Here is a 24,973-nt window from a genome sequence, read left to right as displayed (position 1 = left end):
TGGGTGCTGGGCCAGTGAGGAACACCCCACTTAGCCACCTACACCACAGGACCGCCCTCCTCAGAAACAGCCTGTATATATTTTCAAGTTTTGTTCGAGAGCTGACTGTCACGTCCTTGCTGATTGTGAGCCCCCAGCCATCATCTGATTTGCTATGAGGTCACAGAACTTTCACAAACACTTCACTGCTCAGGGTGAAAGTGTCAGCAACAAACTGTTGAAAACACAGTTCCGGTGAGAAACAAGTTGTCTGTTTAGTTTGGGGCAGGGGAGTCTTCATACAGTGCCAAACGACAGGGGGAGGCTGCAGGGCACTGGAAGAATGCAGGCAAGGATGCTGAGAGCTTGGACACTGAATGGTAAAGACGACCCACGAGGTCAGGGAGCAACAGCACAGGGGGATCACAAGAGTCTGGGTGGCTGAAGGAATTGGGTCCAGGTCTGGCAATGGTCTGAGTGCAGGGATTAAAGCAGGGATGGGAACCTGTGGCCCTCCAGACGATGCTGGACTCCACGGCATTGGAAGCCGATGGACAGAGTCAAGGAACCATCTTTGGAATGCCCCAGCCAGAAAGGCCCACTTGGCACCTTCTTTGATGTCTTTCCAGCCCCAGGAAAAGGGACATTTCTATTCTTCTGGGCCTTTCAAGATCTCATTCAGCTTAAGTTTGATCCCCACCACAAGATTTGAAACTGCTTACATTCGTATTTTTTATCTTGTTATTTTGCAGGTTAGATATTTTGTACTCTTTTTATTTTTAACTTATGATTAGATTCTTAGCCATCCTGAGAACCTTGTTAAAGGGCAGGATAGAAACACCCCAGATACTTCAGCTCCGATCATCCCAACCAACATGGTCAATGGTCAGGAATGCTGGGAGTTGCAGTCCAAAACATCTGGAGACAGCTGGTTGGGGAAGGCTGTTCTAAGCATTCCCTAACAGCTGGAGCACCAACCCAGGTCCTCCTCATTTCAATCCAAGGAATCACTCCAGCGGTATCCATGAACAGTCTGGGTGTGCAGTCCTGCTTTCCCACATGCAGGTCTGAGAAAGGACTATGGACCAAACTCTGGCCATAAAAATGATTCATAAAAACCATGCTGGATCAGACCAAGGGTCCATTTAGTCCAGCATTGTGTTCACACACTGGCCAACCAGCTGTTGACCAGGAACCCACAAGCAGGGAATGAGCGCAACAGCACCCTCCCGCCCGTGTTCCCCAGAAATTGGTGTACATAGGCTCACTGCCTCTGGTACTGGAGGTAGCTCATAGCCATCAGGACTAGTAGCCACTGATAGCCTTTTCCTCCAGGAATTTGTCCGACCCCCTTTTAATTTTGTTAGGAATGCAGGAAGCAGCCTTATACATCGATTCAAGACATTAGTTCATCCAGTTCAGGGATGTAGAGCCCCTGGCTCAAATCCGGGCTCCAGAAGTTCTGCCTCCAGTCCACGGAGCCCCCTTAAGTTCCCCCAGGGGGTGGAGCTAGGCCTAAAAACTCCTCCCCCTGGAAGAATCTCCATTATCTCTGAACTGAGGTCACAGAGAACAGTGGGAATGTGGCAGCAGAGAACATGGCTTGCACTGGAAGGAGCCACCCCCACTGACATCGTCCAGCCGGTGGGCCCCCACCCTATTCTGTCCACATAATCTAGCTCAGTAGCTCACTGACTGCCTCCAGAGTTTCAAGCAGCAGCTGTTCCTGCCCTTCCTGGAAATGCTGAGGATCGAACCTGGGACCTTTTGCACGCAAAGCCGGAGCTCCATCACTGAGCTAGATACAGCTCTTCCCCTTGATGGAGAACTCATGAACCCCTCCATCTCTCCAGGTCTGATGAAAAGTCAACCCAATGCCTCAGCAGCCTTGCTCCCGCAGCCCATCTGAGCGGCCCCATTGTGTCCCTCCCCGCACCCTCCGAGCATGCGTCAATAAGGGCACATTTTCCCGCAGCGTCAGCTTTGTCCTGCTTCGTCGCCTCCCCCCCCCCCCCGTTTTTTTTGGTGTGTTGCACAAACAAGCCCCTGTTTTGCTTACTAGAGGGAAAGTCACACGGTCCTTCTTAATTTAGTCTCCATCTCAGTCGGAAGAAATCCAGCGTCAGCCGTTTCTGACAGTTTGGGGGAAGTTGCATTTTTAAAGGTTTCTCTTTTCTGGGTTTGGTCTTCCTTCCTCCCCCAAGTTGCCATTTGCATTTCCCACGTGGCTGAAGTCCACGTCCAGAGCTGCTAGTTATTAGAACCTAACCCTTGCTGCTGGATCAGACCGGAGGTCCATCTAACCCAGCGCTACTGCCTGCAGGATGCCCACGAACAGGGGATCCAGCAGCTCTCCACTGCTGTTTAACCCTAGCACGTGGTATTCAGTAGTATCCTGCTCCAGTATGGGGAGGCTTCACTTAAGCTGCCACAGCCCTTCCGAAAATAGAGCCCTTCTTCCCAGGTCCTCCCAGTGGGAACTCTGGCCCATGCCCTGGTCTCTCGCCTCGACTACTGCAGTCTTCTTCTCTCTGGTCTTCTGTCGTCTCACCTTCATCTGCTTATGTATGTTGCCAAAATAAGTCATCTCTCTTGCTGCTCTGAGCATGCAATGCCCCTCCAGAAATCCCCTTCCCCAGTTTCCTGTCTGCTCCCAGATCCTTGCCTTTACCTCCAAAGCCCTGGATCCGCCCTCCAGAACACCTGCGTGAGGCCCTTTCTCATCCTTCCTCCTAGTTCCTCAGCAAAGCTCGCCTTTTCCACAAAGCCTTGGGCAAAAATGCTTGGGTTCCCAAGCCGTAACTGAGCCTAGGCACGAGTAACTGCAATGTTTGCACATTCATCCCTCCCACACCTTTGCCCCTGCTTTTGTTAGCCTCCCCTTCCTCACCTCCATTTCCCTGGCCTGTATTTTTAGATCGGAGGTCCCTCCGGGCAAGGACCTGTCAAGCCCGTTCTTTGCAAAGCAGCACGCACGTAAATGGTGCTACGGAAATAAACACGTTTTAAAAACACAACAAGCTGAAGGCTGTGGAAAGATCCCAGTGGAGGCTGGTGGCTCCAATGTCCATGGGGCGGTGCATCCGGGTTTCAGTCAGAGCTCTAAAGGTTCTGACTGAAACCCGGAGCAGATTCTCTGCCCCACAGACATCGGAGCCACCAGCCCCCACTGAAAGATCCTCCCCTCCATGGATCAAATCTTTTTCAAAAGCCATCTTAAAAAACAAAAGAAAAGAAAACTGCAGGCGCAGGGAGAGGAATTTACCCTTTTCCTTCCTCAGTGTGGTCTTAACAACACAACAGACACACACACACAGCTGCTATTAGCACCTGGGATTTTGTCAGGATTATGTGGGGAGTTAAACTGTTCCTCCCCGCATGATAAAGACACATTTAGTGTCCCATCGAGTTTGGCCCAGAGGTGAGTGGCCATCACCGCATCTTGTGGCACTGAATTCCCTAGGGCCAACCTGGTTGATCTGTTGGACTACATCTCCCAGCGTTCTCCAGCCAGGTTGGGGAAAGTGGGCTTGGAGTCACAAAATGCCAGATTAACTGGGTTCAATTTGCTGACATCAATGCTGACAAGGCCAGACACTTAAAAAATAGATGGGGATGGATACAGCTCAGTTACAGAGCTTACGCCCTTCATGTCGGAAGCTCCAGGTTGAATCTCTCGAGGACCGGCCCTACCATGCAGCAACGTGAAGTGACCTGCACGTGAAGTGCGGCACCTGGGGGGGGGGGGGGGAATTGATGTGGCAAGACTTATTAATTAATTAATTAGTAATACCTCTATAACACTTAATATAGTAAAATCACAAAGACTTATTTATGTATTTTTTACATTCATGTCTTGCTTTTCCCCCAAGGTGGCATACACGGTCCTCCTCACCTCCATTTTATCCACACAACCACCTTGTGAGGTGGGTTCGGCTAAAAGTCACTGACTGGCCCAAAATCACCCAGTGAGCTGCATGGCCAAGTAGGGACTAGAACCTGGGTCTTCTGCGTCCCAGTCCAACACTTTAACCACTGTACCACCCTGGCTCTCTCACCAACTTCTTGAAGCGTCGAGCCTAGTGTGTGTGGGGGAACTGTTTAGGCTCCTCTCCGGGCAGCAAAAATGTCTTAGGGCACAGTCCCCATGCCGGCTGGGGAATGCTGGGAGTTGGAGGACTTTTTTCTGTCTAAACAGCCATTGGATTGCATCTTTAGGCTGGCAATGAATTACTGCCAATTATTTGTTTCAGGTTTATTATAAAGATGTATATCCCGCCTTTCTAAGGCATATGTATGACATACGCAGAACCTGTTAAAAATTGCATTTTAAAAGTTTTTTTCTGGGTTTGGTCTGTGTTGAAACAGCAGCAGTAGGGGTGGGGTGGGGTGGACCGAAGGCCCCTTCAACAGACTTTGGGCCCCGACAAATGCACTGGCGGCATTGACACCAGCTAAGTTCATTTGCCTTTCCAGAACACGCAAGAGGCAGCAATGCAAAAACAATGCCAATAAAAATACGCAGCAAACCCATAAAACAGCCAAAGGGCAATGTACAAAATGGGAGAAAGAGAGCAATTCCAGTCATTCCAAGAAGACAGGGTCATACAAAACTGGAGAACCACCAAATGCTCAACAGAATAAAGAGGCGAAGTCTCCGGATGTTGAGAAAATATGTCGTTTTATTCCAAGGAGTAGCCCTACATGTTTCGGCCCTGAATAATATACATGGGCCTGCTTCAGGGGACAGTATTTCTAAAAGTGCCTGCAGAGATCTCCAAGAAAGATAGTCTCCAGGATGAATCCTGTCAGATGAAATACTGACCCCTGAAGAAGGCCCATGTATGTTATTCAGGGCGGAACGGCGTAGGGCTACTCCTTGGAAGAAGACCACATATTCTTTGTTCCGGAGACTTTGTCTCTTTGTTCCATTCCAAGAAGACAACCTGGTGTCCTCCAGGTGGCCTGGACTGCAAAGGAACAAGTGAACAGGGAAGGTGCCAGAACAACGTGTGGACTGAAGGAGGTAGCCCTCCAGGCGCCTGAACAAAAAGCACTCTTTTCCACGATAAAAAACGAGTTGCTAAGTGCACAGAACACGTGCACATGGTGTTATGTGCACTTATTCTTTTATCATGCAAAAGAGTGCAGCAAGGTTTTCAAGAGTGCCCTTGAAAAAGGGGGTTTAAAACCCGAAACGCGTTGGGCTTCAATTAAACGTCTCCACAATGATCCAAGTTGCAGTCCTTTTTGTTCAGGCACCTGGAAGGTTCCCTCCTTCAGTCTGCACACTGGACTACAACTCCCATTGTCCCCAGCCAGCAGGGCCATACTGGCTGGGGATGATGGGGGTGTGGCAGGTGGAAGCCGCTCCCTAACCTCACTGCCGCCTGCTGAACGGCTCTCTCGGCTTGCCAGTGCTGGCACCACATTCTGGAGAGACCTTGGGCCCACCTCCTTGCCACGGTCACCACTGCCCTGTCTGCTCATCCTCTCCCAGTGGGCTCAATCCACATCAACTCCCTGAGAGGAAGGAGTATGGCAGCTCTGCCTCCTTCTCCCTCCTGTCCCGTCTGGCTCAGAGAGAGCAGGGGGCAGCTCGAAGGAGAAGCAGTTGGGCCAAGGGGCTTCAGGGGCTGGTAATGGACCCTTGTTGAGGCACGGGCCTTGGCGGGTGTCCAATCATGCCAAACCCTCTTGGCGCCAGTTCCAGGGCAAGCAAACGGCGACAAGAAGGAGCCACTGCCCACCCACTCACAGGGGAGCAGAGCGGAGCTGCCCCTGTGAAGGAGAAATGGCATGGCGAGGGGGAAGCCTTGCCACCTCACTGCAAAGGAGAGGGAGGTGCAGGCCAGGAGGTGGGGGGGGGGGATTTACGGGAATGAAGAACAGACTTAAAGATGGGCAGACACAGAAGCGTGAGACAGATGAGGGTGCTGGGGAAGCCCCCTTACCAAGATGAAGAGACACTGGTTGGCGAATTTGTGATGTTCTGGGATGGTTGAAAACACAGACAGAACCAGACAGCTGAAGACCAGGAGAAATCTGGAACAACAAAAGGAGGGGAACATGGGTTAGCACATGTCAGAGCCCCCAGACACTTCTGGCTCCTCTTTAAACTAGAACCATTTGCCTGCATAACCCCCCAGCCCCCTCATCTTATGCCAGTCAAAGCAGGACCGTTACAACCACGCAGTGCCGGCGCAATTTCAGGGGATGCCTCCTCCAGCTGTCAAATGTCTTTTTAATTTTTTAAAAATGAGGACGGGGGCTCAAGTCTGGATGGAAGTCCTCAAGTCATGGGCTATTTATATTTTGAGCTTCTTCTTTGAACCCCCCCCCCCAAACCCTAAATGCTGTGCCAAGGAAAGGGAAGGGCTTCCTTTGGAGTAGAGCACCACCATGCGAGGATGGATCAGGCCATGCTCAAAGGGAGATGGACCCAACTCGCACTGGGGCTGCCGTAATCAAAGTGGGGGGGGGGACTTTGCATTTTGAGCTTCTCCTCCCGAAAGCCCACCCCGCCCCTAATGGGTAGGCATCGGGGCAACACAGATCTGCTTTGGCCAGAACCAGAACTCAGGCAGCCTGGAGTCTGATCTAAAATTGCCCTGGGGAAGTGGGAGCGAAAATCCAGCGTTCGCACCCACATTCCCCACCCACTTTGAAAGTTGCCACCATGAGAAATGAACCAGAGCGGCCTGCGTGAAGTAGCCTGGGCGCAGTTTGCATTTTCTGCCTCCGGCACCTGAAATTTAAGGCAGCCATACCAGCAAGCGCATCAAGTTTCATGCACAGCCAATGAAACTGCAGGTGGCAAACTCTGGCAATAGATGGCAGCACAGAGCGGTCAAGGGAGCAGAAGGAACAGCAGAAAGTCACAGCTGGAGGCACAGAAGTTTTTTTCTTTTTTGCAAGGGGGGGGGATTCCCCATGAGCCTTCAATCATCATCATTATCACTACTCCAGTGTGCACAGCACTTTACAGAACAGTTCATGCTAGAGAGGACCCCACCTGCAATAGTTTACAATATAGGCATACAATTGCTCTGACTCGTAGCTTATTCCACAGAAAAGATATCCCTGGTCCATAAATCCCCACAGAAATAGCCATGGAAGAAGGGAAGGGGGGCCTTATTTTGCATTAATATTCACAGCATTGTTGCATTTCATTTTTTTAAAGGGAAAGATTGTGAAGTGTACGTGCAGAATTCAGCATCCCAAGGTTCTCAGTGTTTTTGTTTGCTTTTAAATCAAATTTCTAGCCCTCATGGTGGCTGCAGAGACGGGATTAAAAATGAGTGGTCAGCACCTAGTGAGATCTCAGATAGTACCAAGGGAAGAGGGCAAAACAATTGTTAGGCTGGGCGGCTCTTGAGTAGACTGCGTGGCACCTTCTCTTTCGCTTGGGCTAGCAAAAACATAAATTACACGTATGTCCTTGATTTGCATAATTTATTCAGGCTCCAAACTCCACTTTTCTGGGCCCAGAATGAGAATGGTTCTAGCATACCCAGCCCCAGCGACTAGACATAATAGATGAGCACAAGATCAACTTCCACGTCCAGAGAGCTCTGTCTTGTGTACCATCATTTTTATTTATGATTATATTTGCAACTTGTCTTTCCTCAAAGTACTCAGGGCAATGTACATGCCTCTTTCCTCCCCAATTTTATCCTCACAACAACCCTGTGGGGTAGGTTGGGCTGAGAGAGTGAGTGTGATTGGCCCATGATCACACAGTGATGAGTGAGGATTCGAACTTGGGGCTCCATAGTTTTATCCTGGCCATGTTCGACATGAGCCTAAAGCCAGCAGAATCCAGCAACGTGAAACAAACCTTTCTTTCTTAAAAGGTTTCTAGCCCTTATGGCTGTAAAGATCAGCTTGAAGTGTGTGGGCAACATGGTAAAGCCTCCAAAACCAGTGGAGGTCTCAGCAGGATTTCCAGCAGTCATGGGGCATCATAGCTCATTGCTATCCCATGAATAACTGAAACGGGGAAAAAATGATGCAACCCAAGAAAATCCTTGCAAAAATTCCCATCATTCATCTTTCATTTATTAAGCAGAAGGCTGGAAAAATTGCTTTCCTTTCCTTGCTTGCAAAAGTTTGCACTGTTGGCAAAAGGAAAGGATGGATGGATGAGGTCTTCATCTACCTATCTAGAGGAAAAACTGAGGTAAAACCAATATTGGTGCAAATGGCTGTATTATGTAACTCAGCAGTCTTGCAACTCCCTCGGTCGTAATGCTAAAGCTTGGGTCACTCAATGACATTGATTGCTGGCAAGCTCAGGACATGATGGAATTCACCACTACAGGATGTGGCAATGACCACCTAACCCCAGGGGAGAGTTGGTACTTTTGCGGCCCAATCCAGATACGTTGAGAAACAGGACGCTGAACTAGACAGTCCTTTCCTTTGGTCTGATTCAGCATGGCGCTTCTTACGTTTTTAATGTGCTTTATACCTCCCTCTTTATGGGAAACTTTTGAAATCTAGTAAGCTGGAAGTTGCTATAATCTCTCTGAGGTTTTCTACAGGAGGCAGTTATCGTGCACTCATTATTCCCTACTCACAGTTGTTTACAGGTTCTTTAGATGACGTCATGACCCCTAGTTTCGCTTCTGTGTCTAACCAGCACTTTCAGTGAGTTTTTTTAGAGAAGGGGAAATGCGGCATTTAATTGAGAAAGCACAAGAAAGCACGATTTCCTCTGGTGTATTTGCGCTAGTTCACTATACCACAGTGCCACCTAGAGGTTATGTAACAGAAAAGCAGGAAACGCTCCTCGTCTAGTGCTCAGATCTCAATTCTGCAATGAAACCGAAAGCAGATACAGCAGGTTAACAGCCTCATGCAGAAAAGCTCTATTCGGGCTCTTTTTTGAGACCATGCTGGCCACACCTATCACTTGGTTTTATGTCTGCTTTTCTTTGCCCCTTAGCAAGCTACAGGAAACCGAATCCTTCCAATCTATTATCTCCCCCAACCTAAAGGGCTAAAAACACAACAAACCAATCCAGAAGAATTCTTACACATTGTCCCTCTCTCCCAAACAGCAGTCAGGGAAAACGCTGATCTCAAAAAAAGCAAGAAGACACACACAGAGGGAGACTGTAATATTCTGAGGGCTTGGTAGAGCAATCAGTCGAGCCAGAATTTTAAATATTTAACTGCTTAAAAAAAAAAGATTTGGTGGCTGTTTCCCGGGGCTTGATGAAAGGAAGCACTTGAATGGCGACAAGGTGCCTGGTGTTCCATTACAGCACTACGCACTAGCGTGGCCAGGAATAACTGACCAGGTTGCGGCAGGGTGAGCGTGTGTGTGTATGAATGAGAGAGAGACAGAGAGAGACAAAGAGAAAGACGGAGAGAGAGATGACTTTTATGTGTAAGTATGTAAGACTCAGGGCCAGCCCAAACATTTTGCCGCCTGAGGCAGACAAGAAGCTAGGGGCCTCTTGGAAGGGGCCTATAAGACCGTCGAGTCCAACCCCCTGCTCAATGCAGGAATCCAAGTCAGAGCATCCCTGACAGGTGGCTGTCCAGCCTCATCTTGAATGCCTCCAGTGTGGGAGAGCCCACCGCCTCCCTAGGCCGTTGGTTCCATTGTCGTATTGCTCTAACAGTCAGGAAGTTTTTCCTGATGTTCAGCACGAATCCGGCTTCCTGTCACTTGAGCCCTTTATTCTGTGTCCTGCACTCTGGGATGATCAAGAAGAGATGCTGGCCTTCCTCTCTGTGACAACCTTTCAGGTACCTGAAGAGCGCTATCCTATCTCCCCTCAGTCTTCTATTCTCAAGGCTAAACATGCCCAGTTCTTTCAGTCTCTCCTCATAGGGCTTTGTTTCCAGCCCCCTGATCATCTTCACTGCCCTCCTCTGAACCCTCTCCAGCTTGTCTGCATCCTTCATAGTGTGGTGCCCAGAACTGGACACACTACTCAAAATGAGGCCTAACCAGTGCTGAGTAGAGGAGAACTACTACTTCACGGGATTTGGAAGCTATACTTCTATTAATGCAGCCCCAAATAGCATTTGCCTTTTTTGCAGCCACATCACATTGTTGGCTCATATTCAGCTTGTGATCTACAACAATTCCAAGATGCTTCTCACTTGTAGTATTTTTGAGTCAAGTATTCCCCATCTTGTAACTGTGCATTTGGTTTCTTTTTCCTAGGTGCAGAACTTGGCATTTATCCCTATTAAATGTCATTCTGTTGTTGATGGGGCCGTGTCCTCCACCGAACTTCCTAAGGGAAACAGGTAACTGAGGGGACGCAGACACAGCTTTGTCCTCCAACAGCTCACCATCACTCGCCGCCCCCTAGGATCTGCCGCCTGAGGTAGCTGCCTCACTCTGCCTTATAGTAGGGCCGGACCTGGTAGGACCTCTTGCATGGGCACTGTATCTTGCCTCATCATGCCCCTTTAGGTCACAGCTGTGGGTGGAGCTCAGACATCATGGGTCCAGGTGGTCCAGAGTTCTCACAGACCATGACTGGCTGTGGCCTCTGCTTCTCCCATTTCTCTTTTGAGCTGTGCCAGATTGGCTCTTGGGAGACCTCCATTTGCTAAACCAGCATTCCCCAACTTGGTGTCCTCCAGATGTTTTGGACTACAACTCCCAGCATTCCTGACCATTGCCCATGATGGGCAATGGAAGTTGAAGTCCAACAGATCTGGAGGGCACCAGGTTGGGAACAGCTGCTCTGAACCATTCAGTATCTCCATGCTGAGCTCAAATCTGTCTGGTGTCACCCCTCCTCATTGGTTTCTCTACCAGACGCTTCAAACTTCTAGTCCTTATGGCTGGCTTGCACTACCTGTGATATATCACAAGCCAAATTGCTCATCAGCCATGCTTGGCAGCCCAACAGGGAATCTGTAAGCCTTCTGAGGTTTTCTTTTTTTGCAGTCTGCCTGGGACTGAACAATAAAACAAAACAGGTTGACCTGGCAGGCCGTAATATATGGGTGGGGGGCTTGGTGGGTGACATGTGCGACACTCTACAAAAGACATTGCAAGCTCTTTAGCTAGGGACTCCTGTGGCATGGTGTAATTTAAGCCCAGGGTCCCAATTTCATGGCACATGTTGCCCCACAGCAGTCAAAGTAAGGTAAGGTTAAAAGAAAGGGACTTCACCCAAGTCGTGTTATTTGGTATTTAATGCTGAATGTTATTTATTTATAAAAGGTGCAATCCTATGAACGTTGAGACAGAAAAAAAGTCCTGCAACTCCCAGCATTCCCCAGCCAGCCATACTGGCTGGGGAATGCTGGGAGTTGTAGGACGTTTTTCTGTCTGAACATGCATAGGATTGCACCCTTATTTATTTATTTATTTAGACTTTTAACCCGCCTTTCTACCAAAAACAGCACTCAAACCAGCCACAGGCATATCCTTTTTTTCTGGATTTCAGGAGCAAAATTCCTGGGTCAGAGAGGTTAATCACACAAGGCTGAAATCCCGCATCCTCACTTGGGCTTTCTGCTCTGGTTTTTTGGGGGGTTTATGATGGGCTCCTTTACATGTGATTTGAGTTGAAAACTTCTTTTCTCAGCAATGTTCTATATGTTTCATTATACAGCGCCATCTAGTGGCTGTATTATAGTGTAACGCCATCATTACACACTGCCGGAATCTCGCATGAACATTTGTTATTGGCTTATCTCCGATCTTTTAAAAAGTGGGATAAAGCTCAAAAAGAAGGGGAAATGCTCTGGAGACTGAAGATGCCATGTAAAGGACCTGCAAACTTCTGTGCGTGACTATTCACAAGCATGCAATATAAGCCTTGTGTAGAAATGCTTAGAGAGTACAGGTGCTTCTGTGTGAAGCTTTTATTGTGCAATTGTTCTGCCTCATTCATGACGTCATCTTCCACTTGCAATCCTCCTGCTTTCCCACAGCTTCTTCTGACTTGTTTATTTCCAGAAAATAAAAATCCCATTGAGGAGGAAAAGACAGAAAAGCTGCTCTGTCCAGAGTTATGGTTTTATTGCTATGCTGCTCTTAAGGTTTTTTGTTTGTTTTTTAATCTGGCAGCTGCTTTTTACCATCTCCGATTCAGTTTAAATGGAGTCCATCTTTTCTTGGTGGAAATGCGGGGTATAAATAGAATGAATGAATGAATGAATGAATCTAGGATTGTTTTTATCATTTCCTTACTGTCGGCCGCTTTGGTTTCTTTTTTAAGATAAATCAGGATATACATTTTAAAGAGTAAAATAAAGAATATCAAACTCTGTACAGCACCTACTACCATTTTGGGTCCAAATTATCACCTTTAAAAATCTATAGAAATACTAGAGCAGTCTTCCCCAATTTGGTGCCATCCAGATATGCTAGAGCATATCCTAGCATATCCCAGCATCCCCTAGCTAGCCATGCTGGCTGGGGACTGCTGGGACTTGTAGTCCAACATGAAAGGCTGTACTATTCCTTTAATTATTTCATTTGTACCCCACCTTTCTACCAAAAAAATGGCACTCAAGGTGGCTTACAATCCTAAATAAAATAAAACTTGATTAAAATAATAACAAGGCAACAAAACACAGTTAAAGAACAGAATAAAAACATCATCCAATCCAACAGCTCGCTATTGGCTCGCTATATTTTTTTAAGTATCTCTCATTCACATTTCCAAGGACTCTACTATTCAGCACCAGTTCATATAATCAACAGAATAAAGTGGAAAAATGTGTCCTGGACTGTTCCACTCCAGACTGTGGGGATGGAGAGAGACAGAACAGAACTCCCCCAAGAACAGAACTCCCTGTACATAGATGATAGCACAAGGGAAGCTACAATGAACTCTTCTCCTTGACATGCAAGTTTTCTCCATGCAGGAACTTTTGTTTGTTGGGAAGGATGTGAACATGCAGCTCGCTTGCTCTCCCGGGCCTGCAGTGGAGCTGTCCAGGAAAAGCCTTACCACTTGATTTGGCTGATTGTACAAATGGTTCGTCTCGGAAATGTGAGCAAGAGATACTTCTTTAAAAAAATTAAAAATCGGCGAGCCAGATCCTTTTGACGTTTTGGAAAGTTTTCATGTTGGGTGGGAAAACTGGAGCCAGATTACAAAAAGTACCAAAAAAAGGATGTGAAACTCACAGTAAAACTGCTGAGCTCAAGGAGCAAGGCGCCTGAAATGCAAAACCCACCGGATCTCAATGCTGCCGATTCTGGTGGTTTCTAAAAACTGAATGAATGGAAAGGGAGAAGGAGGTGATAAGACCCAGCTATTATCCAAATATATCTATGTCTTCCAAACTTTTCTGAGGAACGAGGGACCTAGGGCCTGACTTGGGGAGGGTAGTGGGCAGGGGGGGGCAGCTTGTGCAGAAATGAGTCTGCATTAACTTCTGAAAGAAGATACACAGGCCACAGTGCAAATGAAACAACAAAGGGCTCCCTCAGAGCTTTTTAAAAAGGGACTGGAACCCACAGAGCTTTCTAAGATGGGGGGGCGGGGGGGCGCTGATTTGAATCAATAGATCTGAAACCCCTCTGTTTCAGCTTTGCTACCCACAGTCTCCGAGCCTCTGAAATTCCCTTGAACAGGGGCTAATGACATGCAACATTGGACCCTGCAATTGGCAGGCAGTATGAAACCTCTGGATTGGTCGTGCCCAGTTTAAATACAAGGGGGGAAGCATGGCCTTCCCCCCTAGTCTTCCACTTGCTACACTTTAGGCTCCAGCCACACATAGCCAGAATCCTGGGTTGGAGAGCAGTCTCTGGGTGACTGCCACAGGACCTTTCCAGTGGTGGCAGCCTAATTATGGAACCCCCTTCCTCAACATGTTTTCCTCGGACACTTGCCATCTTTTAGGAGTCAAGCAAAGTCCATCCTGTTCTCCCATTCATTTAACATCTCTTATTAGTGCTGAGAGCATTTGAACTGCCTTTTATTTGAGATTTCAATGACTACCTCTGTTTTATCTGCCGTTTCATTGGCCCTTTCTTACAGTTGTTTTTTCTTCTTCTGTACTTTAGACTATAAACCTCACTGTGGCCATCAGATGAAAAGGGAAATAGAAATGCTGTATATAAAAACAAAAGAACTCCAGATGCAAACTGAGTTTTGAGTCATCCACAGCTCTTGGATGGTGCCAACACTGTGACTTATGACAGGATCACTAGACCTTTTTTTCTTACACTGTTTGCCAGAAAACGCCACCAATCTGGCGCAAGATGATGAATCGTGGTCAGTTGTTACATTACAGAGTGACTCTGATAATTACTAGAGATGTGGAAATCTCCATGGGCAGATGGGTATATACTGTCCAAAAGAACGGTTTGTCTCACCAAATCAGCTATAACCTCCAAAAATGGGCTGATTAAAAGTGTTAAACTAAGCTATTGCAAATCTTCCTCCTTTTTTCACCCAGGCGTCCTTAAAACAAAATGAAAAGAGAGCGCGAGACAGAGAGGCTTTGGCACAATTAGCGAAGAAAAGAATAAAAGGGAAAATAAAGATTGCTGAAGACAAAGGAATGGGATGCGTGCAAAAAATATTTTTCCTCCGATCCAGCAATTCTAAATATGGAATGTGGAAAAGATTGGGCCACTGGCTTGCATAACGGCATGCAAAGACCATCCATCTCTGAGGGCAGCATCCTGTCCCTGGGACTCAGAGGCAACAGCGCTAGATACATGTGTGGATGTGACAACGCGGCCCCACGATTTGCAAAAGGTGGGAGGGGGGCAGGCGCTCAGCTCACACGAGTCAGTACATCAGTGACCATGTACAGAACCATACGGGTTAATGCAGAGCCATGGGACAGAGAGTGCTGAGGGACTGACTCCTCCTGACGGCACCAGCTGTCCTGAACTGCTTAAGGAGATATGATAAGAGGCTTAGAAAGTGATGCAAGGGGTGGAGAATGCATGCAGGGAGAGGTTCCTCTCCCTCGCATATAATACTAGAACTGGACATCATCCAATAGAATTGATGGGCAGCACATTTGGGATATAGGAAGCTTCCTTATACAGATTCAGACCCTTGGTCTATGTAGGTCTATATTCCCTAACCAGCCTTCTGCAACTTAGCACCCTCCAGGAGGGTTGGACTTCTCTAACCAGCCTTCTGCAACTTAGCACCCTCCAGGAGGGTTGGACTTCTCTAACCAGCCTTCTGCAACTTAGCACCCTCCAGGAGGGTTGGACTTCAACTCCCATCATTCTCACCCAGTTGGTTAGGGATGATGGGAATTGCACTCCAACACCCCTGGAGGGCACCAGGATAAGGAAGCCTGATCTAGCAAAACGGCCTGTTTCCACACAGTGGCCAGCTAGTTGCCTCTGAGAACCCCGCAGAGGAAGCAGCAGCCCTGGTTGCTGGCAGCTGGAAGACAGAGGCTTGTTGCCTTTGCAGCCGGAGACTGCCTGCAGCCATCACGACTAGTTGCCACCCACAGCCTTCTCCTCCATGCATTTGTCCGATCTTGTTTTAAAACTGTCCAAGTTGGTGGCCAGCGTCTTGTGTGCAGCTGTGTGAAGGACTTCCTCTTGTCTGTTCTCAATGTCCCACCAACCAGCTGCATGGGATGACCCCATTAGGGTCTAGGATTATGGGAGTGGGAGAAAAACATCTCCCTCTGCTTAATTTTGTGAGTCAGAGGTTTTACTGTGACATCACAACATGACATCATCTCTGTTAGATATTCCAGAGAGGGTAAGAAGAGCCAGATGTTTGTCATTTTGGGCATGAGGTGGGCAATTCCCATCACATCTAGTTTGGCCTTTCAGAATAGGACCAATTCCTAGAACTGCCCTCCCTTTGTCACAGACATTATTCCTAACTCAGATACTTTCTTTGATGTGTTCAATCAGATATAACAATAGTAATAATAGTTAAAAAAAAAAAAAGTCATCCAGTGGACATCGCATTGTTCAAAGTAATATCAGCAAGACACAGGTCCCTGCCCCAAGGAACTTGCAGTCTAAATTTAAATTAGGGAGGGGAAGAAAAGCTCAAAGAGAGGTGAGGGCAGCGAGGTGCAAAATATGTGAAAAAGTAGCATGTATTGAAGCTTGATTTGGGGGGGCTGAGGGCTGAGGGGCTAAATCAAAAGATTTATGGATGAAGAGGGCTTTGAGTTGTAATTGAAGGAGACAGGGGTTCATCACAGAGAGGTTTCTGGAATGCCAGGCATAAACTGAAGATGGGTCCAAACGTGGGTTTGAAACAAAAGAGAAACCTCAAAACACACCTACATGTGGTGCTTGTTAAACATCCAAAAAAAAAGGCAGGCTTTTAATTGTATTTTGGCTCTGGCCAGCTCGTTAGCTGGGTGGTTTGGAACTGACCTCTTGCAAGGTCTTGACTTCCAATGTTTCCATGATGTTGAGCTCTTGCAAGGAGCTCAGCTTTGATCTAGCAATCGGCTGAAGCATCATGAACCAGATGCCTCAGAAGTCCAGCTGTCTCTTGACTGGGTGGGTGGGGGGCAGGCAGGCAGGCAGGAAGACAGAAGAACAGAACCCAAAAGAGTGAGGATGTGGTGTTGGGGCAGTAGCATTAGCCCTGGAAGAGCCTCAGGCTCCCCCCACAAACCCTGCCCCATGTTCAGCAGAGAGAGACAGTTCCAAAACAGCTTCCCCAACAAAAGTGAACCTGCCAAGATGAATCAATCACGCTGCTAAAGACAGCGACAGACAGACAAGGAGGGAAACGGTGGGTGGGTGGGAACTGTTATCCCAGCCGTCCCTCTGTAGAGAGAAACTGTGTGTGTGGGGGGGGAGATGTCCCACCACCCCAGTACTGACATTGAGTCTGTCTTGTTTTGTTGCTGACATGAAGGATTACAGTCGAATCAGCTGTAACAGGAGTCTTTGGGACCTGAAACTAATCCCCAGAAAGAGAGCCGAAGTATTAAAAAACCCTCAAGTGGCAGCTCCTGAGCTCTTCTCTGCCGCCTCCTGTGGCCTGTGCCAAGCTCAAACCATTTCTCCAACCATCAGCAGAATCCCTGATTCGGCTGCATAAACACCGCCTCTCCAACCGCCGGGCACGCCTCGCAAGGTTCTGACCAGGGTCTTTAGGAACCGTAAACCCAGCCCAACCTGGTGCCCTTCAGGTGTGTTGGACTACAACTCCCAGCATCCCCCAGCCACTAGGGCTGGGAATAGCAGTCCCACACGTCTGGAACAGACAGGTTGGGGAAGGCTGCTCCACACTGATGGTCTCATCTTCCTTCAACTGTAAGGTCCTTTGGGCAGAGACTTGCCTTTTTCAGTGATGCTCCAAGCACCTCAGAAACAGATGGAGCTGTGTAGAGAAGAAATGACAGCATCCCCCCCACCTCCTGCTAAGCCAATTCACAGTCATTGGTCAGCAGCCGATGCACCATCTGAAAGCTAAAATGGAGCAGGGGGTGGGGGGCTCCCAGACTGTGTTTGGGGAATCTGCAGCCTTTCACCTGGGAGGGCATCTCCCCATCCTGCCACAGCCCTTCCCTCTAGCAACTCCACAGGGGAATATCTGCTTCCCTCTGGATTTAAGGAGCAACTGTGTCTTTCTGCTCTCAGTAGCTGTTACACTTGTCTCGGCCCTCATCTCAGCCCTATCTGCATGCCTAGCAACCAAAAGAATTCCTTGCAGAGGTTGCCATCATTCAAACACCTGAAAACAAAGGGTAAAGAATTATGAACAGTACATTTCTTCCATCTACATTTCCACCATTTGATGAGCACTGTGCTAGCAATAAAGAGTCTTTATTTCCCTAATAGTGTGCTAACTTGTGTTTATCACACTAGACCCGTTCACACGATCAAACAACCCACCGTGGCTTATTTAAGCCATGGTGGGTTACAGTGCATTCCAGTGGCCATTTGAATATTTAAGCTTGTCGTGTCGTCCGAACCCAACTGGGTGGGTTGTGTGAGGGTTAGCAACCCTCACAGAACCCCCTAGGTGGTTTTTGGCCAGGTTGTTTGATTGTGCAAACAAGCCCAGTTCGTAAACACAAGATAGCACACTGAATTTTTAGGATGGCGCCCTTAGGTGCCGTGGCTTGTTGTGACTTAAATAAGCCATGATGAGCCACAGCAATCGTGCGAACCTAGGCATTGTAAGGGATTTCGCATTTCCCTCGGCCACATAAAAAGGGCACCAATGTGAGTCCTGATGCTATGCAAATATATTTAAACATCCATCAATCAACCCTGTTATAAAGGCAAGCAACTAAGGACACAATCCCATGCAGAAAAAGGTCCTACAATTCCCCACATTCCCCGGCCAGCCATGCTGAGAAGTGTAGGACTTTTTTCTGTCTAAACATGCATAGGATTGCGCCCTAATCGCCTAAAGAGTTCTTTAATGGTCCTGGCAAATTTGCACAAGTTTGCACACACAGCCCTGACTCTTAATTGCCGACAAGACAGCCACTTTGATCCAGGTGGAAGCCATCTCAGCAACTAAACTTGGCTGCCCTCTTAGGGGTTGGGAGGTTTCTTTTCTTCCCCCAGCATTCGATTTCACAGCAAGATCCCAGCCCATGACAATGGTTCAAGGGTAAAGCGGCTGGGAGTATTTTGCGTTTCCCTCCCCCGCTTTGCAGCCAGACTACTTTACACTTGCAGAAGGACGAAGGAAGATGAGTAGAATTGTTGTCGCGATCTTCTTTTCCCAGCCTGTCATGTCAGCAGAACATGAGAGGTATTTGGATAACGGTAAAGTATGTGTGAATGGTGGAGGGAGATGAAGCGATAGAAAATGGTTTTAGGAAACGAACTACACACGCTTGCGCGCACACGCACACACACACGAGGAGAAGACAGACGCAGGGCACGCTGACAATGACAGTAGATATATTGGTCTAGTTGAGCATGTCTGGAAGGAACTCGCCATGGGTGAAACAAAACATTGAAAGAAACAGATGGCTACTGCCAGAACAGGCAGTCCTGCTTCAGCTGGAAAGGCCAGGGACTGAATCTAGGGTCTTTTACACACCAGGCAGGTGCTCTACCATTGAACTATGGTCCAAAATGGTGCAGTTTCTTGTGATGAGAAAGTGTACTGCAACTAGACATTATGGTATACACAAAGCTGCCACTGAAAATGGCAGCCACGCACCCTTCCTGTTCGTAATATCTACTAAAGTCACCTTTGTCATGCTTTTGAGACAGCGCAACTTACCCCATGGCCTGATGCTGTGCATTTCCCTATGCCCAATCCACATCTTTCATTGCTGCTTGGCCATGCTGGAAGAGGACAATGAGAGTTGTAGTCCAACATATCTGCAGAGCACCGGGAAGGATGCACTATAAGTTATGGAGGGCTGGGGAGGGAGGACACCAGTAATGGTGGCAGATTCACGTCTCTTGCAATGTTTCAGTCCAGCATAGGCTAGCTATAATAACAATAATTTAAGAAGAACGGGATGGTAACTTACTGGGCCAGTTTGCACAATCACCACAGCCCAACATGCCTTATTTAAGTCACGGTGGGTTGCAATGCATGTGGGCAGCCAGTTTGTCAAAGGAAAGATACACATCCTCCAGGATTCTGGGTCAGGCAATGAGAGACAGATGAACAAAGGACTCTCTGGGCCAGCCTTCAGCAACCTGTAGCCCCCTTGAAGTGCTGGACCACAACTCCCATAATTTCCAGCCTGGTTGGGAATGAAGGGGGTTGCAGTCCAACACAGCCGGGGGACCCCAGGTTGCGAAAGGCTGCTCTGGGCCATTACATTTCAAGCCAGCGGAGAAAAGTGCTTGCGTGCAAACAGTCAAGCAGCAACCTCAGGTTGGAGACATACGACAAGTTTATTTCAGAGAGCTGAAATCACTCCAAAAGAGGGATGGATCAAGGTCTGCGGGGCATCCACTCATCCCACTTCCCTTTTAGGCAGACTGGTTTGGCAGTTTTTGTGTGGCTTCAAAACCCTGCGCAGCCTGTCTGACCCAAGGTGATCTGGGGTTGAAAAGGACCGTGGAAAGTGATCCTTCCTCTCTGACCAGGTTTGCCTCTCTCAGAAGCCATCGCCTTGTCTCCAGCCTCATAAAGATGATTTTAAAAGTTTGCTACTACTGGAGTTAAAGAGACGGTAATTGTACATCATCATCGTTGCGAGAGGCTTGGCCTGAACTCCAGGATAGCTTAATGCTCCCCCTAGAAATGCAGAAGGACTCTCTCCCCTACTGAATTATTAACAAGCCCCCTTCTTCTCATTCAGCAATTCTGATGTTAATGCTTTCCAAACAGGAGTCCAGAAGCAGCCAGCAAGACGAAGGCTTGAAGGGAAGATGAGGAGCCCAAAAAGGCCAACTTCAGGGGAGATATGTGAACAGGGCTGGAAAAGCATTGACAGAAGATGTGCTGGGGATCAACATGGAGCTCTGGAATGCCAGGATTTGGAGCCGGAGAGGACACCATTTTGTATTGCTCTGGGGGCAAGAAAATACCAACAAGACCAGGCGTGACAAGGTTCCGATATGGGTAAGCCAGGTTGGATCTCTGCTACTCTTGAGACGGAGCTGTTGAGGAATGAAAGAAGTGGACACTTTTTAATGAAAAGCTTAGAAACTATAGCATGGAGTACTTTCCTCAGGCCTGAAATTGTGTGTCCTCCCTGGCTGGTCATTCCAGCACAGCCTCCTACGGGCTGAGATACGCTGCCTTATACTGAACCAGACTATCGGTCCATCTAGCCCAGTGCTGCTGAAACTGACTGGCAGTGGCTCTCCGGGGCTTCAGACAGGAGCTTTCCCCATCACCTTCTATCTGATCCTTTTAGCTGGAAACCTAAAACCTTCTTCATGCGAGGCAGGTGCTCTGCCAATGAACTATGGACCAAAATTGCCCAATTCCTGGAGAAGAGAAAGGATGCTGGAACGAGGCATTATGACATACACAAAGCTGCCACTGGAAAAGGCAGCCAAGGGCCTCGCTCCCCCTTCCCGCTTGTAATATCTACGAAAGCCACCTGTGTCATGACTTTGAGACACTGTGCATTTCCCCACACACCACTAACCAATGACCTGAAGCAGCAGCGAGAAAACAGAACATCATGACATAACAAAACAGATAATTTCGTTAGACTAAAGAGGAAAAACTAAATCCACGGCTGCCATCGTCAGCGGCAGCCAGATGCATTATAATAAATTCACAGAACTGTAAGAGTTGGACAGGGTCTTGTAAAGGCCATCTAGTCTCACCTCCTGCTTGATGCAGGAAATCCAAAGCACAACAGGTGGCTGTCCAGATGCTTGAAGACATCCAGTGAGGGAGAGCCCACCTATTTAGTAAACTGGTTGCATTCATCAAACTGTTCTTGCCATCAAGATGTTTAAATAGATGTTAGGAGCAATGTTTAAAAGACAACAATTCTTCACCTTCTATGTGGCAACCCTCCAGGGATTTGAAGAGGACTATCATATCCCCCCTCAGTCTTCACTCCTGCAGACTAAATACACCAAGTTCCTTCAACCTTTCCCCATAGGACTTCTTTTCCATACCCCAACCATCTTCACTGCCCTCCTATGAACTTGTTCTAATTTGTCTACATCGTTCCTAAGTGCAATGCCCAGAACTGAACATAGTCCTCTAACTGAGGTCTGACTAGAGTGGAATAAAATGGAGCTATGATTATTGCTACTATGGTGATGGTGATGATGTTGTTGTTGTTGTTATTGTTATTATTACCACCACCACCACCACCACTTCTATACTGCCCAATACAAAGCTCTCTGGGAGGTTTACAAAACACTTCTCATAACTTGGAAACTACAAAGACTGGCAGTAGCTTACAGAACAGACAAAAGGAAGTACTTTGCACAATGCACAATCCATTTGCAGCATTCTGTACCTACAAGATGTGGCGATGGTCACTAGTTTACACAGCTTTAAAAGGATTAGACCACAGTGTCAAACCCGAGAGTCAAATTCCATTTCAGAGAAGTTGGGGGGGGGACGGACGTTCTAGTAGTAGGTTTGGCTGAAAGCACAGGGGTGCCAAAGGCAAAAGGGGTGGGTCAAAATACCAGCATGCTTTAGCTGAAAGCTCTTCCTGCCAGGAACTCAGCCTTACGAGAGGGATTTCAACCTTTTAGAATGGGGGGAAAGCTGCACAAAAGCCGGTGAGGTGCAGTGGTTAGATTGTTGGACTGGGAGGCGGGAGATCTGGGTTCTAGTCCCCACTTGGCCAAGGAAGCTCACTGGATGACTTTGGGCCAACCAGTGACTCTCAGCCCAACTTACAATCACAGGGTTGTTGTTGTGAGGATAAAATGGAGAGGAGGAGAATTATGTATCTCACTTTGAGTTCCTTAAGGAGGAAAAAAGGCTGGATATAAATGTAATAAATAATCTGTGGTCAGGGAAACGGGAGACAGGAGAAGAGGGTGTAGCCACTTGGGGAACCCCAGAGCCAGATTGGGACCCTGGGCAGGCTGGATTTGGTCCCCAGGCCTGAGTTTCTGCACCCCTAGGGTAGACAAATTAATGGAGAAGGAGGGTCAGTCTACCAATGGCTCTTCGCCATAAGAGCCAAATGGACATTCCGTGTTCAAAGTCGATATACAAATTGCTAAGGGGACAAATAGCGTGAGAGGGCCATCACCTTTACACCCTGCTTGGGGGCTTCTAGAGCAAGGGTGGACAACTTATGGCCCTCCAGATGCTTTGGCCTACAACTCCCGTCATCCCTCAGCATTGATTATACTCGCTAGGGCTGATGGGAGTTGTACGCCAAACGTCTGGAGGGCAGCAAGTTGCCTACCCATGTTCTAGAGGCATCTGACTGCCCACTGATGGAAACACGATGCCAGTCTAAGCAGTCATTTCACCTCACCCATCATGGTTGTTCTGGGGAATGCTGGGAGTTGGAGTCTAATACATCTGGAGAGTGCCTGTTTGGGGAAGGCTGTTCTATGGAGACCTAGCAGAAGCTACATCAACCTGCAAAATTTGGAAAGAAAAGCCAGGGTGAGCCTGCCATGTATAGCTAAGCTCAAGAGGCAAAAGGAATTTCATCTAACCGTGGTCTAGGTCTTTAATCAGATGAGCCAAATGCCTCCTGTCGTCAGCAGCAAAGGATTATCCAAAAAAACTTAGCACCTGATTTTGGGGAAGGGAGGGGGCAACAAAGCAAAAAGGAATGCAGCCGTCTTTCAGTTTCTCTTGTTTTAAATCTCTACTTTAAATCTTTGTATTGCTGCCAGTTTTTATTTTGGTTTTTACTTTCATTTTATAGTGGTGTTTTAAACTTTTATATTGTATCATGTTCTATTTTATGGTTTTAATTGTTGTGAACTGCCCAGAGAGCTTCGGCTATTGGGCGGTATAGAAATGTAATAAATAAATAACTCAGCTGCCAACTGCAACATACAAAGATCCCTTGGGCACTAGTTTTTTGCTTCGGTTTTTGTGTTGGGTTTTTTTTGTTTGTTTCCCCCCACAGCTCTAGTGATAGTACTGCAAATAAGATGCCCAATAAAAGACAAGAATGGGGTTGCCACATAGCCCAGAGAGCTGAGCAGGATTTTGCCCGGATTCTAGGCATGCCATCCACATTGCCCATTTGGGGCAGATTCTTAGCTTGCATTAACAACCAAATTAAGTGCCTAGCCCTTATGGTTTCAGAAATATTAAAGCAAAACGTGAACACAGGGAAGCTAGCCAGACTACTTCCACCTTCTGGCATTCTGGCCAATGCGTGGACTGTTGGGTAACGGCTGGGTAACATCAAAGCACTGAAGAAACAATAGGAAATTGGTCAGAATCTGGGCAATGAAAACTCAGTATATCATATAGAAATATCATCTCATAATCAAAACCAGAGATGGGTTGGGATGGGTCGTAGATCAGTGGTAGAGCACATGCTTTGCATTCAGAAGGTCCCAGGTTTGATCCCCAGCTTCTCCAGGTAGGGCTGGAAAGAATCCTGCCTGAAGCCCTGGAGACCCGTGGCTGCCAGTCAGTGTCAACAATACTGGGCTAGGTGGACCCATAGTCTGACTCAGTATAAGGCAGGTTCCTATGTTCTGAAAACTCCTCTGTCAAAATTATTCCATAGCGATTTCTAGAGTCACTATTTCCCCAGCTTATGGAACACACTGCGGTCTGGATGCTGTGATTGGGGGAACTGCTCTAGGTAGTTTCCCTTGCGGTTTTGGATGGAGAGATTGGATGTGTTAACCTTTGTGCTCCCCCCGCCCCGGCACCATTAATTTAAATATGTTATTGTTAATATAGCTCTGAATTACAAGGTTGATTTCTCAGAGAATCTAAGGAAAGGAAAGGTTCCTCCTGTGCAAGCACCGAGTCATTGCTGACCCCTAGAGGGACGCCGCTTGTGCTGGTGTTTTCATGGCAGTCTGTAGCGGGGTGGTTTGCCATTGCCTTCCCCAGTCGTGACTACGTTTCCCCCAGCAAGCTGGGTACTCATTTTACCAACCACGGAAGGATGGAAGGCTGCGTCGACCTGAGCCGGCTACCTGGGACCAGGCTTCCGCTGGGATCGAACTCAGGTCGTGGGGAGAGTTTCGGTTGCAATACTGCCGCCTACCACTCTGCGCCACACAAGGCTCGAGAGAATCTAAACATCATGGCAATTTCATTCCAACTTTTATTCTTAAACTTTCATTGAACGTGAATAATAAATAACACTTCTTCATACAGCCACGATGGTCTCCAAGTAGGTGTTTCTTCCCCACATTTTACTTTTTCCAGGTCAATGTTGCAAATTATGTGAAGGACGTTTCTGAAAGGTCTGCCATTTGTGCAGAACTTCCAGAAGTTCTGGCACCTGGGCAAGATCTTATCCTCCGCTGGTCTAAGCAGTGCCAGTAATTCAGGTTTTGGAGGACCCCTGGGCAAGCCGCTCTCGGTGCCCCCTGCCCCTCAGTGTGTCTGCCTCCTGCCGTTGTCACCAGCTGCCATTGTTCCTAATCTCCTTTCTCACCACTGCTACCACTTGTTCGCTTGGCAGGAGGACAGCCAGTGAGCAAGGAGGCCATGGCATCTACTGCTCCTCT

At 47.8% G+C, this 24,973-nt stretch overlaps 1 protein-coding gene across 1 annotated transcript in view; it reads right to left on the bottom strand.

Moving 5' to 3' along the window:
- The window catches only part of KCNQ4 (potassium voltage-gated channel subfamily Q member 4), a 125,071-nt gene that overhangs the window by 43,784 nt on the left and 56,314 nt on the right, over window positions 1–24,973 (bottom strand). The window contains exon 2 of the mRNA XM_084816035.1: window positions 5,934–6,024. Coding sequence (XP_084672161.1) covers window positions 5,934–6,024 — 91 coding nt within the window. The remainder of the gene's footprint in view (window positions 1–5,933; window positions 6,025–24,973) is intronic.

This window comes from Heloderma suspectum, chromosome 10, assembly GCF_057233095.1.
Source record: "Heloderma suspectum isolate Gila_16-S chromosome 10, 16-S_ref, whole genome shotgun sequence".
Lineage (NCBI taxonomy): Eukaryota > Metazoa > Chordata > Lepidosauria > Squamata > Helodermatidae > Heloderma > Heloderma suspectum.
The sequence above is the reverse complement of the archived record's forward strand: the minus strand, read 5'-3'. Positions and strand labels throughout refer to the sequence as shown.